This window comes from Aulonocara stuartgranti (genome assembly GCF_965226115.1).
Source record: "Aulonocara stuartgranti genome assembly, chromosome: 15".
Classification (NCBI taxonomy): Eukaryota; Metazoa; Chordata; class Actinopteri; order Cichliformes; family Cichlidae; genus Aulonocara; species Aulonocara stuartgranti.
This window is the reverse complement of record NC_138951.1, coordinates 18,846,012-18,865,335: the sequence shown is the minus strand read 5'-3', so window position 1 is coordinate 18,865,335 and position 19,324 is coordinate 18,846,012. Positions and strand designations below refer to the sequence as shown.

At 38.5% G+C, this 19,324-nt stretch overlaps 1 protein-coding gene across 1 annotated transcript in view; it reads left to right on the top strand.

Annotated features, from left to right (window-relative positions):
* scara5 (scavenger receptor class A, member 5 (putative)) overlaps positions 1-8,978 on the top strand; it is a 103,293-nt gene extending 94,315 nt beyond the window's left edge. Inside the window, exon 12 of the mRNA XM_082504953.1 lies at positions 3,646-8,978. Coding sequence (XP_082361079.1) covers positions 3,646-3,779 — 134 coding nt within the window. The 3' untranslated portion in view covers positions 3,780-8,978. The remainder of the gene's footprint in view (positions 1-3,645) is intronic.
* Positions 8,979-19,324: the final 10,346 nt, after the last annotated feature.

The following is a 19,324-nucleotide window of genomic DNA, read 5'->3' as shown; positions in this document are numbered from 1 at the left end:
GACCCCTATGACCATGATAAACACAACGGTATGCCCAGATCTCAGTGTCATTTCCATTAGCCTGATATTCCATTGATCCTGTAGTTTATCTTTCTCCTGAAGTCTGGATGTGTTTCTGTGAAAGCCTCCTGCTTCTCAGCACGACTTTAATCAGGCAGCAAAACATAAAAAATGTCAGAGGAAGAGGAAACTGGCAAACGCTTTCTCTGCATGGACCTGTTTCATTTATGCACGGTCCATCTGATAAATCTGTGTCCATGCATCGAAAGTGTTCCAGATGAAAAGTGGGAAACAGGCAGTTTGACAGTGTTGTGAAAACATCGGGTTTGCTGACTGAACTGTTATTTTCATTGATCATATTGAAGGTCATGTAAAACAATATAAAAGCAGAATGTGGTATTATGACAGCGCTTATAAATTCAATTTAAAAGCATAATTTAACAAATACACTGGTCCATAATGGAACACTTAAACCTCATGCTGTCATGTTAGTCCTACTGGCATGAAGATTTTTTAAAAGAAATCACGTACAGCATATAAAACGAATGCTTCAAAGGCTGTAATGTTTTAAAATGAATGAGCCCCTTTTGTTTTTGATCCTTAGTTTGCTCACTTTGAATATCCTATTCAGCTAAATCATCCTGAGACTTGGCATTATTATTTCAGTATATTTAGCATTATAGATAATTAATGTAGAGTGCAGCTCCCATACTGGTTTGAAGACTGTGACCCACATTTTCCTTTGAGTTGTAACTGAGAGATGACTTTATCACTTAAAATATAGGGCAGGAATCGTACATACATTGGGGTAACAGCAGATATCATCCTAACATCATAGTCCTATAAAATCTTCTTGATCTTAACAAGCCTTGAACTACTTGGCAGGTATGAAAAGTGGGATTATTAATGACCAAGTTATATATATATATGTTTTGAGCTTTTGTGATAGTTTTAATCATAAACAATAAATTTGTCGTGTAACTTCTCCAAAAACCTTTCACAGTTTTGGCCAGGTTAAACGTAAAGTTGCGTGGTCTAATTTATGAAATTATAGCCTTTGAGTTTATTGTAATTTTTCACTTTTAATCACTGCATTGTGATGTTTTCTGTGAAGACTCACAGATGTCCCGGAGTACATGCAGTTTAGCAGCCAAACAATCTAAACAGACAGGCAAACCATGGACCAATATGCTGCTTTCAGGGACATTTGGACAGTGTTTACAGCCCAGTTACCCAAATACTGGCTCCATTGTCATGATCTGTGTGGGGATGAACAGCTGGTAGATTTCAGATGCAGGGGCAGTTTGGGGCAACACATCTCCTTTTCTAAACAAGCAAATGTGGCATAAACACCTTTTTGCATGATGAACATCATAAATCCATTTGATCATTATAGAATATCTATCACAGATAAAGGAACCAATGGAGCCATTAAGAAAAAGAGCTTCAAAAACATAAAATGACTTTCAGGGTTTAATATGCTGTTCAGTTAAACTGCCCAGAGACTTGTCATTATTATTTCAGTATATTGAACATTATAGATTATTAATGCAGCTCCCATATTGGTGTGACAGGACTGACCCATATTTCTAATTATGTTATGACTTAGTGATGATGTTATCACATTCACTACAGGGCAGCAGTTTACAGTCAGCTTCATATAGTTTTCACACTTTGATTAGTCCATAAGGTCAGAAATAAATTAAGGTAATCACAGTTTTATTATCCTGTTCCCTTAATTTATTCATGCATATTTTAAAATTTAATCTCCAGCTGTCTTTGTCTTGTCACTGTCTTGACCTATTTTCCTGCTGTAAGAAAAAAAGGGAAAGTTGGAAGTGTGAAGGTTGCCTTAAACTTGTTTATTTATTTAACTTTGGCGTTGTGAGCGAGCCGTCCTGAACTTAATTATGTTTCTGTTTTATATGAATTCTGTGCTTGTTTCAGTGCACAGATGCAAAGTAGAGGTGCACATATTTATAACAGAAAATAATTTGAAGATTTATGCCTCTTGTTTTTGGTTCTTATGGTTAAATTGCATTGCATTAACAGTGATGATGAGTGAACCATTCAGATGCCTTAAACCTTTTGCCAAATCTTCTCTCAGAAACCTTGGGATGACTTTTGGTTCAATTCTGACCTTGGATGCTCACATTAAATCTCTGGTTCACTCTTGCTTTTATCAAATAGGACTTATTGCAAAGTCCAGGTCCACTGTGTCAATATCTGAATTGTAGATTGCTATTCATGTCTTTAGTTCATCACCTTTGGATTTTTAATTTTTTTTATAAATGTGCTTAAATCTCTTTCAACTTTTTAAAACATTTTATCTGTATGTTTTTAGCATTTTAGTTTTTAAATTTAGCTTGAAAGATGCCCTATAAGTAAAAATTTTAGTTACTTTTAAGTTTAATGCATAATCTGCATCATAGTGCAATCAAATGTTCACTAACCCACACTTGAAGCCGAGAACCTCCAATCATCTACAATTGTTGCAAAACTAAAGCATTTGGGACTTCCTGAAAGCTCCAGCGATTCCAGTTTTGCAAACAGGAACCAAAGATTATAATGTAAAACAATACTGCCAAATGGTCTGCTTACCAGCTGGAAATGTCTATTCTATTACCGGATACAAACGATCTCATCCACAGTTCTGCGAGGAAGCAGTGTCAGTACTTTGTGTTTCACAAGACACGAATACAAACTTCTTTGGATAGGATGATTTGAGTGATTCTTTGGAGATGAGAAGAATTTGATTAATCCCACTTGTCTCTGAAACTTTTGACTTTCTAAACTTTCTAGAATTTGAAGCACAAACAGATACACAAAGCTGATTTGCAGCACTCACAAACTTCAGCTGGTGATTTAAACTCAGAAGCACAATTTGTTCAGAATTTGTTTCTACTCTTTGGCTCCACTTCTAACATGTGCACATAGACAACAGGGAAAGTGGTGCATAAAAGAAACAATCGGAGGTGCTCTGTTGGTATTTGAGTCCAGATGTTATTTTTCCTTCTTCCAAATATATGATTACATTCAATCATAAAACCCATTAAATTCCAGGACATGTTTCATGTTTTGACCATTTTTTATCTTAAGTTTCTTCAAATCTATCATTTTAATTCTTCTTACAGCAGTATGAGGAAAACAGAACGGCTTTATAAAAGCAGGTCAGGAAAAAAAGACAACAGGAGAGAAGAAAACCACAGAGACACTAGGGTCTGTGTAGTTCAGAAATTATTAATCAAGCATAGCATTAGTTCAGGCAGTTCATGAAGTTAAGCTCAGCTGCAGTCCCAGGAGATCAGCTCATCTCAGTGCCAGCCTACATTAGGTGATGGTTTGGCTCATAAAATTCTACATATCCATTTGTGAAGTCTTATTTAGAGCACCGTATTTGAGTTGCTTTACATTGCCCATAGTTGCTTTGCTTTGCAAATCGCCTCTGCCACAGTTCCTCCTTTTCATGTAGCGACTGCATTAATTCATTTAATCTCTGATGTCACTGATGTTCTATTCCATGCTGGGGGTTTTGTTTCTGCTCTGCCCTTCAATTTCACCTCAGATAAAAACATCAGTCTCCTTTCTGGATAATTTTTGAAAACATGTCTTTTTTTGTAATGCTTCCTCTTCTTTTCTGTGCAGGTACTGGTCTGATCTGGATGGATGATGTTGCATGCGCAGGGACAGAAGACAGTATTCACCAGTGTAAGTTTTCCGGTTGGGGCAAAACCAACTGTGGCCACGTCGAGGACGCTGGTGTGACCTGCACCGTCTGAACTTTCAGGATCCCAACACTGCTGCAGCTGCCAAGTATCACCCAAACGCTGCCTTAAACTTCAAGTGCTGAAAGCCCTGCCGTGTGCAGCAAGAGTGTCATATTAGTAGTATGCTGCCTACTTACCTATAAAAAAAAGTGCCAACTCACCTGATGCATGAACTTAACCTGCAGCTTGGTTAGAAGTTCATGACTAAACATATCTATATGAGCCACGGGATTGAATCACAGTGCAGCTTTTGCCAACATAAAAGTTATGTTTTCATTAACTCTACAGTATGAGCTGAAGGATGATCACATGACAGGATGCTTCATGAGGCTGAACTAAAGGGCAAAGGTCAGCATTAACAGGAATGGAGGCTCACCACGGACCAGGTTTGCTGCTTTGACACCCACGAGAGGATTGCCGGATCTGACAACTTCATCTACATTTCCACTTACTAAAGCGCTGAAAAGGCATGCAATGGAACTGACAGGACAGTCTCTGGAGAACTGGTTTTCATATGCAGGCAGCTGCTCTTCACAGTATTATTTAGCAATGGCTTTTGCTCAGTATACCACAGTGTTGCCTTATTACACGTTACAGCAATGCCCAAGTAGGTAACTGTTTGGTGGTTTGCAAACCAGGCGATGCCACATAATCAAACTAATTGAACTTTTTCGTTATTTTTTTTTTTTTGTCTTTTATTTGAATGCAAACTAAAGTACTGTTTATATTCACCATTTCTCAACAAAGCATGCTTTTCTTTCAGATCTGTTTATGCTATTCCATTTGTAAAACAGCTGCAAAACGAAATTTTGAATTATTCTAAATGAAGTTTTGTTTACAGCATCCTGTAGATACCCCTCTTTCTGCACTTCGGGTCCAGTAAACGGTCAGAAGTGCTCGTCACATAGTCAAAAAGTCTCTCCACTTTCACGCTTTTCCAGTGTATAGTTATTGAGGTGGAGTTTAAGGCTTAAACTTTTTTATATTTCTGTCACTTTTTATAGTCCTTAGTGATTAAAGCTCTATCAGGTACTAATAGTGATTTTTTTTTTTTAAAGCTTGAGCAATCTATCAAATCTGCATTCTGGCAAAGATTTTTAGCTGATTCTTTGAGCTTAAGTATTCTTTTTAGCATCAGCATCATTTCCAGTTGCATGGTGGTAGCTATTTTTATCCAAAAAGCCCAGCAAATGTTAAACCTAACAACAAAGAGTAAAACATAAATCAAATAAAACATTTCACAGCTACAAAGTCCTAAAATATTTCCTTCAGGAGTTTGTGAATACCAAAAAAAACCAATCAACACACAATTTGGATGCTGGACGTTTACTCATCAGCTGAATGTTGCTCAGTAGTCGTTTATGTAGCAAACAAATACACAATTTTGAAAGCCAATAATATACAAGCAGGGTCTGTTTTTGAAATGCACAAAGTGCCAAAAAATGTGTTTGTTTTTTTCATGTGTGCATCCTTTAAACTGCAAATCACCAACCTGTGCTTACCGTGGGCTTCTATATTTATGCAAAAATTATAATAATGTCATTAAATAACAAGTTCTGGAAAGAGTTAACAGTCACCCCTGTTGACAGATGAAGTGATGATGAAGAAGAACAGATGAGTATAAACAGATGGATGCATGGAGGCCTGCCCTGTATGATTTATAACTGTGGGTCTGTCGGTGTTTACTGCCAAAAAAATTGGCTTGTTTCAGCAATAACATGCATACACACAATCTCACTCACATCAAAACATCAGACCAACTACAATGGACCTTTCTCCCACATTTTACCTCACTCTCAGTGGAATTTCAGCTTCACGGCTGCTTTCAAATCCAAAAACTTTGTACCTCCCAGGTTTCCTCGTCATTGCTTCGGAGCCAGCAGAAGACATGGAGCGGCAAGCTGGAAAAGAATACACGCAGAAACCTGAACACACCCATGTTTTATATTTGAAGTTTGGAAAGTTTTTTTATCCACCTTAAAAATCTGGCAATCTCACAAACCTCAAAAGACTGAAGTTAAATTCTCTCCAGCCTTAAAATCTGTGAGCTGTCTTAGATTTGTCCCACTTACTTTTTATGAAAATCAATCTGCAAACTTGGTGTCTGGATCCAAGAGAGCAGAGGAAAAAATATTTTGGAGATGAACTTGACTTTGTTCTGCTGCGGCCAAAAATGGTTTTCTCTGCCCCATGTCTAAGTGCCTTGGTGTTTGTCGAGGTTTTTGCTTTAAACCGCAATCCTGCCACAGCAAAACAGAAATGACGAACAAAAAGAGGGAGTCTCGGGAAAGAGAAAATGAGGTGATAAACCAGATTCAGCAAACTGATGTAAGTGAGAATGGTTGATGTGTTTTTCTTGTATTTTCTGCAAGTATTGACAGGGTGACTCAGGACTCGTGCATAATCAGGTTATATCAGTGTCCTTTGGCTAGCTGATCACATTAAATCATCACATGTGACATCTGCATTACATTACATACCTCCATCGTGTCTAGTGAAAGGCAATGAAAACTCTGGGCTGCTGGGCTTTTCTTTCATAATCACTTTAATAAATGCAACAACATCTGTATTGTTGCTCATTCTATTTAATGATATAAAACATATTAGAGGTCAAATAGTTTGTCAGCTAATCAGTACATTAACAAAAACTCTTCACATTATCTTCTTAAACTTTCTGTGTGACAGGATTTTGTATTTTTTTAATATTTTATAGAAGAAACAACAAAATAATCATTAGATAAATCACTAATGCCAATAAATGTTTCAACAATACAGTGTTCAGACCAAAGTTTTGCCACAAATACAGTTACAACCAATAACTGACATCTTCTTTTGTTGTTGTTGTTTTTCTACATTAAAGCAAAGGTAAATCTTTCAGCTGCAGGTGTGTACAAGCAGCAGTAAGTTTGTACCGCACACAGGCTTTTACTGCCAAGCATGATGGGTTTTTTTTTATTCTACCTGTTCTTAAAATATTTGAAATATTGTATTTGCATCACTTTGCATCTTTGACTTTCTATTTACTCTGCATAAAATCAAAATTTGCATAAGTTTAATCTGGAAAGTAGACCATTAGATTGTATATAAAAGTGAGCATTGTGGCCAGTGGCATTACTGTTTTGGTCTTTTTGAAACTAGCCATGAAAAGCATGGGAGGATCTGTCTGAGAAACTCAATGCTGAAGAAAGAAGCCAGCCAACCAAAGGCAGGCCCTGCTTTACTATTTTATTCTCAATGAAACTACAATTTAGAAATTAAAGATTGTGCTATATTTAAAAAATACCTGGTAAAAAGTGTTCACTGAGGTTAAAGATCTGCAAATAGGCTTGTAGGCTTATATTTCCACCCGCTGCTGGCCATTAAAAAGAATGCAGGTTTAAGACTTTCACTTTTTCAGGCTATGTCACTGAATCCAGTTTTTGATTGCAGCCCTAAGCCACACCCACACAAACACTGCCTGCATCGATATCATATAATGGAGTTTGTTTTTTTTTATTGTAGAAATCTCCATAAATAGTTGTGCGTTAAAGAGTAAACCCCTGGCTGGATTTTACAGCAGATTATTTCATTCTCATTCAAATTCTTCTTAGACAGGCAGAAGGATATGTGGAAATTCTTTTTGGAGCACAGAAAGCGATAAAGCAAAATGTGACTGTGTGGCGGCCAGGCCTCTGAGTTTCTCTCATTTATCTTCTAGAGGCGTCAGATTCAGCACTTTGGCTGCAGAGTTATTACTTCCTTTGTAAAACAACAGCCAGAAATAACACCCTCGACTCCTTCCATATTTTTTCTATCTGTTTGTTTGTCATCTCCTTTTAAAAAAAACGATACGTTAAGTTAACCATAAAAACAAGCAAAAGCAGGTTGAATTTTTTTTTTGTAAATCATTTTGTACTGGCATTAGTTTTTTAGAAAATAAAGGGCGGTTTGTAGCATACTACAGTATTTATACATGTTTTGTTATTTGTAATTTTAATATGTTTCTTTAATTAAAGTTACAGTATATCATAACATCCAAGTGGCAGTTTCTTCAGTTTTTGTTTCCAGCTCAAATTTTGTGCCATTTCATTTCCAACTTAACAAACAGGAAGTAAAGGGACAAAAAATTGCGATTTTTTTTTTTTTAAACTGGGTGAATGTAAGACTGAATTGGGAAAAAAAAGCATGTTGATTTGTTCAGATCATATTCTCTGTATTTTTCATCAGACTTAATTTCTTTGGACATTTCTAAATAAAAAGAGCTGCAGATTGGTGACAAAATAAATACAAAAAAACACTGAACCCCATATAGTGAAAGGATCTGATTGTTCTATTATGCATTAGGGGCCATTGTGCTGCTTTTTCTTTGGTTCAAAAAGCTTGAAAATCACAAATGTAGGTATGTTGTGAGAGGAAGGTAGGATGCCCAGACATGCCAGAGAAAACTTGGATGAGTGGCAAAGGTGAAAGGACACCCACGCTTTCTTTGTACCCGAAAAACTGAACATACTGGTGAACAACAGCATCATATACTTTAGTTCAAGGGAATCAAACCGTGGGTGTTTATATAAGTCCTACAAATGATGAGAGTATTTGAGAGCACTTTTTAAAAACAGGTTGAGGCCTTCCAAAAACAGCAACTGCAGAGAAAAGCTTAAATTTACCTCAGATGAATCTAATCTGCTGGTGAATACATTGCAGGCTAATCATATACTATTACCTTATGGGTACAATTTATCAGGCAGAAAATGTAAACCAGTGTCTTCTACTGTGGGCTTTCTTTTCTTGGTTCTGTTTATTTTGACTCAGTTCAAGGTAACTGGCTGAGCTCCAGTGTGTTAGACATCAGCAGAGCAAAACTGTTGTGCTGTGATTAACTGGCTAGTTAGCGACTCCAGATAATAGTTTGAGTACAAAAACACCCTCATGTCATTACTCAGAAATACCCTTGGAAGTGACCACATACTGCAACCATCTTGTAATGTTTTCTCATTTTCATTCAATTACATTTAACAGCAAAAAAAAACTGTCCTTGTGGATTGTAATGTCTTGGCTGTGTTCTGTGTATCTTTTATAACACTGTGCTGCTCGTAACAGATAGAAGAGCTTAGGAATTAAAAAAAGGATTTCACCTGAAAACTCACAGAGCTTTTTACTTTGTGTACTGTTTATATGTGCCACTAAAATGCTGCATATGTACTGCTGAAATAATAAAATGTAGATTTGTTTAAACAGGTGAACTTCATTATTTCTGCAGATTTGTGGAGGGGAATTGGAAGCAGGAAATCTCTGCACGTCAGCAGGTGAAAAGAAAAGAGAGGGAGGAAGTTAAGATGGACGTGTGTGTGTGTGTGTGTGTGTGTGTGTGTGTGTGTGTGTCACAGAAATCAGACAGCTGAGGCATGTGGAGGTGTACAGCACATGGGTGTTTTCACTGACAGCTTCTAGCAGTAATCACGTGTATGAAAAATCACCCCGTGGCCGGCAGTCGGAATAAAGGCTGTGAAGTCGTGTAAACATGGTTTCAGTTATCTTGCAGGAAAGTAAGACTTTAACTTTTTATTTGATACATCAAAGCATGAAGGTATGCAAGAGGGACTACTTTGACACACATGTAGACTATTGTACTGATGTTTCAAGTAGATTTTTTGTCTCTAACCACACGATCAGATGTTTTCTGATAGTGAGTGAGGGTTTTATTTTTTCCAGAGAGAGCAAATGTTTTTAATATATTGATCATTTTGAGCCATTTTAGTTCACAATGGAGAGATTTGATGAAACTAAAATAATAATTTTAGTCAATTTTAGTCCATAGAATAGGCTGGAAAATCATGGGAATGCCTTTGCCTGTTCACATCTCTGTCTGGTGTAATATCACACCCCGATTGTGCCAATGAGTGTAATCAAAGGATGAAAACTAAGATTTTGTACCCAAAAAACTATTGAGTATGGATGCAGTCATTTTGTAAATGATTTTGGGAAAAAAAAAAAAACTTTAAAAATACAAGATAAATTATTGGCTCTCTTATTATTTTTAGTTTTTACATACAGAATAATTACCTAGTTCAATTACAGAGCCAATGCGCAACACCACCCACTTCAAAGTGCTTTATATAATCAGCTAGGCCATACAATGCCAGAGAGAGAAGTCCAAAAATCACTCCTGTTCAATAGGAAGAAACATTCAGCAGAACCAAGCTCTTAGGTTAAAGAAAAAACATAAAAGAAGAAGAAGGATCAACAAAACACAGACCACAGGACAGAGAGGGCATTGTAACTGATGTGCAGCGGTGGCACACGTGGAGAGTGGAGCAGAAATGCTGTGCCTATCATGGAAAGGCCTCCAACAGTCTGATGTAAGATGCACAACTAAGTGATGCTTCAAAAAGGAAGACTTTAAGGCTAACTTTAAAAATACAGGGGTTGTCTGTCTCCTATATCCAAAGTGTAAGGAACCTGAGACTTAAAGGCTCTGCCTCTCATTCTACTTTTAGAGGCTCTAGGAACGACAAGCAAGCCTGCAGTCTTTGATCAAAGTGCTCTACTGGGATAATATGGCACAGTGAGATCTGTAAGTTATCATGGCACCTGATAATTCAAAACTTTGTATCTCAGGAGAAAGATTTTAACATTAGAACCACCTGTGTAATACTGTGAGGCTGAACTACCATAGATGGACACGAGACTTTGACAGTGAATTCTTTCAGGAGGTTGGAGCGTTCATGGATTGTTGTAAGCAGTTTGTGCCGTTAACACAAGGGACACTTCCTAGTCACAGTAACAATCCATGCCAGAACCATAGACTGTATATAAAACATGAATGTAGCTTTGGAGTTTGGAAAGTGAAGCCAATAATTCAGCTTTCATTATTCCTGATGGCCATGAGGAGGGGACTCGTTTGGTTTCGAAAATAATTCTTCTTCTATGGAAGTCTGGAAAACAAAGACTTTGATCCACAACCTCAGGAAACACTTTGCTGATGAATTTGTGGCCAGAGTCACTAGTTTCAAGTCTTGTTTAATACAATGTGACTTTCATTGTATAAATTATGTTCTCCTTTGTGTAACTGACAGCTTGCAAGCCTTTCAGTGTGTGCCTCAATTTAACAGTGAAATCCTCACTCACTTGTCACATGCCAGATTCAACATGTCAAGACTGTGACGGCAAAACTGCACAGCAATCTATGGCATAATGTTGCTTTCTAAAGATATGACCAGTGTTTTGTTTTGGGGTTTTTTATATATATATTTTTTTTTTTCTCATTGTTTTTTCTCAATTACAATACATGAGATTATTTTCTTGTTCATCCCATAAGAGCACTCAGTTTCATAACAAGAAACCGAGGGTTCTTCATGTCTGGTTCAGACATGAAATTAACCAAAACATTGGTCCAACTCATGCATTTGCCACAACAAAGAAGGCAGATGTTGTAAATTCTCCTCAGCATCAACTCCACATGCCATCCTCCCTATTCTTCATCTCATTACTTGGCATATATAATCTCTGGTTATACTGTGGCTTGTTTGGGCAGGAGACAGAGTGAACTATAAAGTGTTTTATACAAGCTGAGGAGTGGAGTTAAACTGGAAGGCAGTCTCTGCATGTTTGCAGTATGGAAACAATTCTTTCATGAGTTGCAATTCTGTTTGATTCCAGATGAAAAAAGCCACAGGGAGAGAAAGACGCATATGAGTCTTGACTCATAAATCCTGGATGATGCTGCACTTGAAGTGCCATCCTAACCCATCCAAAAACACTACATTTAGCAAAATATATTCTGTGCATTTCTTTTTCTAAGCAATAATGATTCTGAACAAGCAGGATAGAAATTCTTCTAGTTATATTCAAGGATCCACATACTTTTTTATGATCTTGTGCATGAAAGTCCTGAATCCTTTCAGACTTCATCTAATCACATGGCAGCCACTTGATGCATTTTAGACATTTGGTCAAGACGACCTGCTGAGGTTCAAATTTAGCATTGGAGTTGGGAAGAAAAGTGAGTTAAGTAACTTTAAACTTTGCATAGTTGTTGGTGTAAGACAGGCTGGTCTGAGTATTTCAGAAACTGTTGATCTGCTAGGATTTTCTCACACAACCATCTCTGGGGATTAAAAAGAGGAACATTTGCAGTGAGCAGCAGTCCTTTGAGTAAAAATACCTTGTTGACGTCAGAGGTCAGAGGAGAATGGCGAGACTGCTTCAAGATAATAGGAAGGTAGCAATAACTCAAATAACCACACATATCAACCAAGGTGTGTAGAAAGGCATCTCTGAATGAATAACACGTTGAATCCTGAAGCAGAGGGTCTACAACAGCAGAAGACTACATTCGGTCCCACTCCTGTCAACTAAGACAGCACAGGCTCACCAAAAATGGAAATTAGAAGACTGGAAAAACAATGTGAGCAAGATTCAGAAGGTAGGGTCAGAATTTTGCATAAAAAACACGAAAGTGTGTCTCCGTCATGCCTTCTTCAGACAGTTTTGTTATACTATTGGATGTAAATTACTTTAGGTGAATGGAATGTTTCTAAAGGACCCCTAAAGGACTCCCTAAGGACCCCAAAGCGCTTTACATATCCAGTCATCCACCCATTCACACACACATTCACACACATTCACACAATATTTTTTTTTTAAATCACAACTTATTATCATCCTGCTTTAAGTCTAATCTCTGTACTCAAATAATTACACTAAGTCATGCAACTGTTTTGTGTATGTTTTTGACCGTGAAGCACGTTTTCTTTCTGGCTGCTTCTCTGTGGTATGACCAGAAACTAACTCATCCTTATTCTAGAAAGTGAACCACAACATGTGGCAACAGAGCCCATGAACATGAACTCATTCCTCTTAAGGGGAATTAGCAAATGAAAAAAACAGAGATAAAAAGAGAGAAAGTCCCAGTGTTCCTCTCCACATCCATTTGTCTTTGGACTACATTCCTGCTCCTCTTCCTCATAATGAAATGGTTATCCCTGCAAACAATGGGAAGACTGAGCTGCAGGAGCATCTGCAGCATATGAAGTGGGAGATGAAACAAAAATTGGCTCACAAGGTCGAGGTCAACTTCAGCATCACCACTGAGGGCATTCTTTGAGCCAAGGCGTTGGAGAGAAAGCAGGCACGAACTGAAAATGGCCCTAGTCTCTTCCTAACATGCTTTTATGACCCACATACTTCGTGATCACCAGGCCTCAGTATGTTTTCGGGTAATACTGAGACAAACAGCTGCTTACGTGCTGAAATGTTGATGTATTATTTGAGTAAAGCATTAAAAATGAATCAGAAACACAATACATTTTGACCAATAGGCTAACAATTTAAGTAAACTCATCAGTATTTAAAATACAGCTGGAAAGGTGAACTGTTCCTACTTTAAGAGCAAGTGGAGACTTTCATAAATCAAGAGGATGAAAGGATCTGAGGGGAAACTAAAACCCTTCATTTTCATTAATCTTTGGATCGTTTGTACTTGTTTTTCCATCTCAACAGCAAAGCCTGAAGATGGCTCGTCGTTGACTCGACAGCCCCCTGGACTTCGCTGCAGGTACTTTTAACATTTCTCCACTTATTTCAAGTGTCACTAAATGGCTGTAATAATTTAATAAGTTCCAGTGTGAATATCACGCTTTAATGTTATCAAAATATGCGTATTCCAATATTTTTCCCCATAAATTGTTTGCCTGCTTTAAATTTTCTGGGAGAGGTGTAGAAATTATTAACGACTGGTGTATGAATTTGAAAAAAAGGTGTTACTTTGATTTGAAGGCTTCAAATTTGACACTTTTTTAATGAAATAGATAAAAATATCTTAATGGTCTAAAATTTGTAAAAGTCAGTCTCTGTGGTAACAGCATCTTCAGCATGTCATGACGTCAGAACACACAGGTGTAAACACACCAGATCCCGGTCCCCTCCTAACATCCTGTTCTTCTCCGGATCAAATGCTTAATTGAAATAAACTATATAACTTTTTCCCTGCTACAAAATGTGATGATAAAAAATAATAAAAATAAAATAATATAAAAAAGAATATGAAAACAGTAATCATAGTATAGTAGTAATAATGGTATTAAGACATACCGTATGTTATGGTAATACTTTATAATATATCTTATTATATAGCTGACAGATATATTGCATTACACAGGGATAGCATGTGGTAAAAAGATTTCATGTATCTGTCCTTATGGCAGATACAGTCCTTGTGCACATTCCTAATAATGCAGATTTTGAGTTAAGAATTTTTATTTGTTTGTTTGTTTGCTTTTTGCTTGACCATGGTTTTCAGACATACCTGCACAGCTTTGTGTGTTTGCAATTTTTACTTCTGCCAAGAAGGTTATGTTTTTGGTAACGTTTGCATGACTGTTATTTTTTTGTAAACATCATAGCTGAAAAGAAAATGAATTAATCCTGATCAAACTTTGTAGGGGTGTAGAGTGGGGTTATGTAAATTTAGCTTTGCTGTGGTAACAGCAATCTCCACACAAAGTTAACCTCAAGGTTAACTTTGTGATTGGTCAAAAATGAACAAAAATCTTTATAATTTAGAAGCTATGATTCTTAAAAGTGTGAAGTCTGTGGTCAATATATAATGGTACTTAAAATATCATGTTACATCTGTGCCTGTTCATCTGTGTCTATATGTCAGGTTGGGTCTTAGACTCAACCTCTCTGGGTACATCTCAGGCCCTCTAAAGTACGGAGGCCTGTCTCCCCTCACCACACTCCCTGCCGGTGGCTGATGCCCTCAGACATTGGTGTGTTGGTGGTCCTTGTCGTCTGGGGCTGGGCGCTCATGTATGTACCGGCTCACTCCTGGTGGCCGATTGGCGGGGCTGGGCGCCTGTGGCCCGGCTGGGCTCCTTCCGGGGGGTGGGATGCCCTCAGGCATCTGGGCCTGAAGCTCGGTCCTCTCTGGCAGAGCTGGCTGCCGGCAGAGCCCGCGGGCACGCCACTGCAACCCCCTCTGGCCTCTGCTCCGTAGCTGCGGGGTGACCTCTCGTTTGGGGCTCTACTCAGCTCTTCCCAGGAGGGTGGCACGGTTCCCCCCCTTTGGTGGTCCTCCTCGGGTCCTTGTACTCTGGGGCCTCTGGATATCTGGGGCCTGGATCTCCTCCATACCTGCTTCATACCCTGGGGGACGGGGCTATGGCTCCCCACACTCCCTAGCAGATCGTTACATGGAGAAACCTTTGGAATACAAGCATGCTGATCCACACAGGTATGCACACAGGTGTACACACGGGTGTTCACAGACGCGGACTACACCTTTCTTGGCTGCTGCCTCAAAGCACATTGTGTTCTGTCTATCTTGCGTGCTGCACAATATCGTTTATTATTTAGTATCTACTGATATCTAGTGCTAGCTAGTTTATTGTGATGGTGCTGGGTTTTTTTTTATTATGTTGCTCTTTGTTGTTTGCTTTCTCTTCTGTTTTTTTTCTCCATACAGGTGATCCAGGTGTTTTTGTTTTTTCTTTCTTCCCCCCCTTCTCACCGTCTCTTCTCCCCTTTGGTTTTCTTTCTCTCCCTCTCTTTCTTTTATTCTTTCTCCCTGTCCTATCCCCCAGTCATGTCTGTCCTGTTTGTAGCAACTGAAAATAAAATAAATTCATAATTATAATAAAGGTCAATCAAATGGACCAATATGGCAAGGCCATGATGATCCACTTGGTAAAATAAATCCGCTTGGCATCTTTCTTGGCCTTAAGACAACAATTCTGATGGCTAAAGATCCAAACGGGACACAAAAAAAATAAAATAATAAGTTGGCCTTTGTGTTTTGTGATGTTTGTAAGACAGCTAACTAACTAACACATGTGAAATGTATTGTTTTTTTCTTAATATGTGACATTGCCTGTGTGACTGAAAGGTAGTGTTTTAGGTATTGTTACTTCTATTTTTCTTAATATCAAAGGTAACTATTTAAATGACTAACATTTTTTTCTCAAGCTCTAGCTCACCATGCAGGACAAAGGTAAGTCCGTACTTAATATCAACACAAATAAGTAGAAAAGGTTTAAAAATGATGTCGTGAACTGACTGTAGTCTCTTGTTTTTACATAAGGTATAGCCTGTGGCTCAGGGATCAGAGGTAAGGTAAAAACACATAACAGAAGAAAAGTAAAGTGAACAACTCTGTGATCTGTGAATTCATCCTTTTTTCTTTGTCTTTTTGTCTTCAGGTGCTTTACACTTGTCCTCTCCCAGCATTCAGCACTTCAGACACTCAACGCCCAGGACGGAGCTAACAAGAAAGATACTCCACCCAGAAGACCGCCTTACCCCAACCTGATGAGAAGGATGGATGATCAAATGACAAACTGGAGAGTGGTGCTGTGTTCCAGCTATGTAAGTTATCACCTCACATTGGCTACAAACTGTCTTGAAGACTAAGTCATTCCAATAGCTGGTATAAATCATCGTACTACAGATCTGTAGGTTTAAGTTTATTTATATGTTGAGTTTAAAGTAGCATTTTAACAACATGCTGCAGCTATCTACAATGGAAATGCTGTTTTGTGTTAAAATGACGTCTTTCTTGTGTTGTTGCTTTGCAGGGCAGCTGAGAGTGGACAGAGCTGCACAGAGGACCAAAGATCCACTCTCAGCACTTCATACCTGACTGGCCACAGCACCACCCCTCTTCACCCAGGGTGAGGAGGGCCCTGACCCCACCTGCACAGAGGGAGTTGTGAACATACACTTCTGTGTCGGTGGGTTTAGGAGCCTCCTCACACTCACACGGATGAAGACTGTCACTGGAAGATGTCTCCATTGCATCAGCAGGACGTAAGCATTTGTATAATATTACAGTTTGTGATGTTTTATACACGTTTTTATTGCTTAATTTCAAACTAGGAGATATAAAATAAACCAGTTTTCATAATAGTTTCTGTCTATTTAGTTGTTTTCTTGATAAGTTATTTGGAACATCATTGCAACCTGTCAGCTTTTTATTGAGGATATAGAAAGTTGCTGTGGTACAGTGGGGTGTTATTTTTGTCACATGGTGAAAGTGACCTCATGGGGAGCAAAAAGAACAACTGAACAATTTAGGGATTCACAGACTTTGGTAATCGTTAAAAACAAGTAAGAAAATTTGTTCTGTGTGAACAAGAAGCTCAAATATAAACCATCCTAACACAGACACAAATGATCTGCTATCTGCTATCTAATTTGTATGAGTTTAACCTCCTGGTCAAAAACTTGTAGAAGATTAATACGTTCACCAGCTGATTCTTACTTGGCCTGAATGTTTGCAGTTTCAGGTCCTACTGATCAGTTTTAAGTACTGTAGAAAGTGAGCAGCCATTTAATCAAGCCCTGGGATGAAATGGGACATTAGTTCCCTTCCCTCGTTTAACAATGTGTAAGCAGACTGCTTTAAACTGCAATTTACTGCATGTTATTAACCACAGTCTGCTAACCACCCGTGGTGAGCGGTTTTGAGGTGTTGCTCGAGCTACTGATGAAGCTTTATCAATGCTTGTTAAGTTTCCCAACCACATTTCATCCCAATGGTCCAAGGCTTACATCTTTATGCTCATAAATTTACTTCTGTAATTAATCAGTAACCAATTTATTACTTTAAGTTACAGTGTGAGGGGCATCACTGCAGCAGAGAGGGTATAACACAAGGCCACAGTCATGTGGTATTCTGTCCTGCTATTAAGTGAATAAAATACTGAAAAAAACATCTAGACACTAAATACAGTCACTGGCCACTTCATTAGTTACACCTTGCCAGTACTGTTTTGGGCCTTCTTTCACCTTCAGAACTGCCTTAATTCTTTGTGGCGCAGATTCAACAAAGACCTGGAAACATTCCTCACAGATTTAGTTTCATATTGACATGATAGCATCACACAGTTGCTTCAGATTTGTCGGCTGTGCATCCATGTTGCAAATCTCCTGATCCGCCACATGCCAAAGATAATCTGCTGGATTGACATCCGTTATAAGATGAGTATACTGTGGTCATAAAACGATGGACATGGTCAGCAGCACAGCTCAGGGAGGTTGTACCTCTGGAGAGGCCTCTTCCTACACCTGAAGTTATTACCTGTGAAAAGAACGGAGGTTTCCTCACAGTGTTTCCTAGTGTTTCATCAACAAAGGAGAATTTATTCCTCAGACTGTGCAAAATTGCATTCATGGTTATCCTGCTGCGAGGGCGAGCTCTGAGATGGGCCCAAGCCATGCTTGCTCCTCAGCAGTCTTTATTTAACCTGATATGTGGAAGACTGCTCCGACTCTGGAGAAGGAGTTATGCTTTCTGCTTTTTTTTAGTAATGATACTTGTAATAAATGTAGCCTTTCGGCAGCTCTGGAGGCCTGGATCACTAAACTGGACACTCGAAATCCCACCCTTGAAAACCCCGTAGCTGGTCAGGCCCCTGTAGCCAGAGCAGTGGAAGGGTGGCGTAGGCCCTGCTAACTGTCTCCCAGCAGGTTATCCTGAGCAGACGGGAAAACATGATGGCTGGGTGACGGTGAGGAGGAAGCATAGTCTTAAACAGAAGCCCTGGTACATGACAAACCTGTTCATGTGTCTAACTGTTTTTCCCCCACTCTGTGACTGTCACGGCGAGTGAGAAGAGCCGTGTGGAAGAAATGAAGGAGGATCCAAGTGCAGGCAGTCGTGAGGGTGTGAAGGTGGTTTATTGAATAAATGGCAAAGGAAGAACATCAGCTCTTCTCTGACAGCATGGTGGGAGTTTCTAAAATTGACGGCGTCTTCATTAATCCCATGCAAACGTACACCTATCTGGAACAACCCTGACATATTACAAAACAATAATATGATAAACTTTTCAGATTGGAGTGGTAAAGGAATCAAATATTTAGAACATATACTAGAAGAAACAGAATTTATCTCATTTGACGGACTAGTTACACAATATGGGATCAACAAGAAAAGATTTTTAGAATATCAACAAATTAAATCCATAGTAAAAAAGAAATTTAAACCGGGTCAAGTTGAACTACAAACACCACCAAGTGTGGTTCAATTTCTTACTCTTAAAACCCCCAAATTACTATCCAAAATATACAGAATGCTTTCTAAAATAGATGAATCAATATCACTTCCTATTGCAAAATGGGAAGCGGATTTATCAGTTAACTTAGACCAAAACTTCTGGTCTCAGATTTGCTTAAAAACCTTTCATCTAATTAGAAATCCCAGTCTTCAATTAATTCAATACAAAATATTACATAGAGTGCACTATACAGGTCATCGGATGTTCAAGATGGGCTTTACGTCTACCAACAACTGCTCACACTGCCAAACCAATTCACCGGACAATTATATCCACGCTCTTTGGTTCTGTCCACCAGTTCAGAAGTTTTGGCGCGAGATATGTGAAGACTTATCGAAGTGTCTGAAATGTAACATTCCAACTTCCCCCTTAGTGTGTTTGTTGGGCAGCTTAGATAATGTCACTTCAGAAAAGAATATCGCCCATATGGTTTTCACTGCCCTATGCATAGCCAAGAAAACAGTCCTCATGAACTGGAAAAATAAAAATAATCTTAATTCTAACCAATATAGAAATTATCTA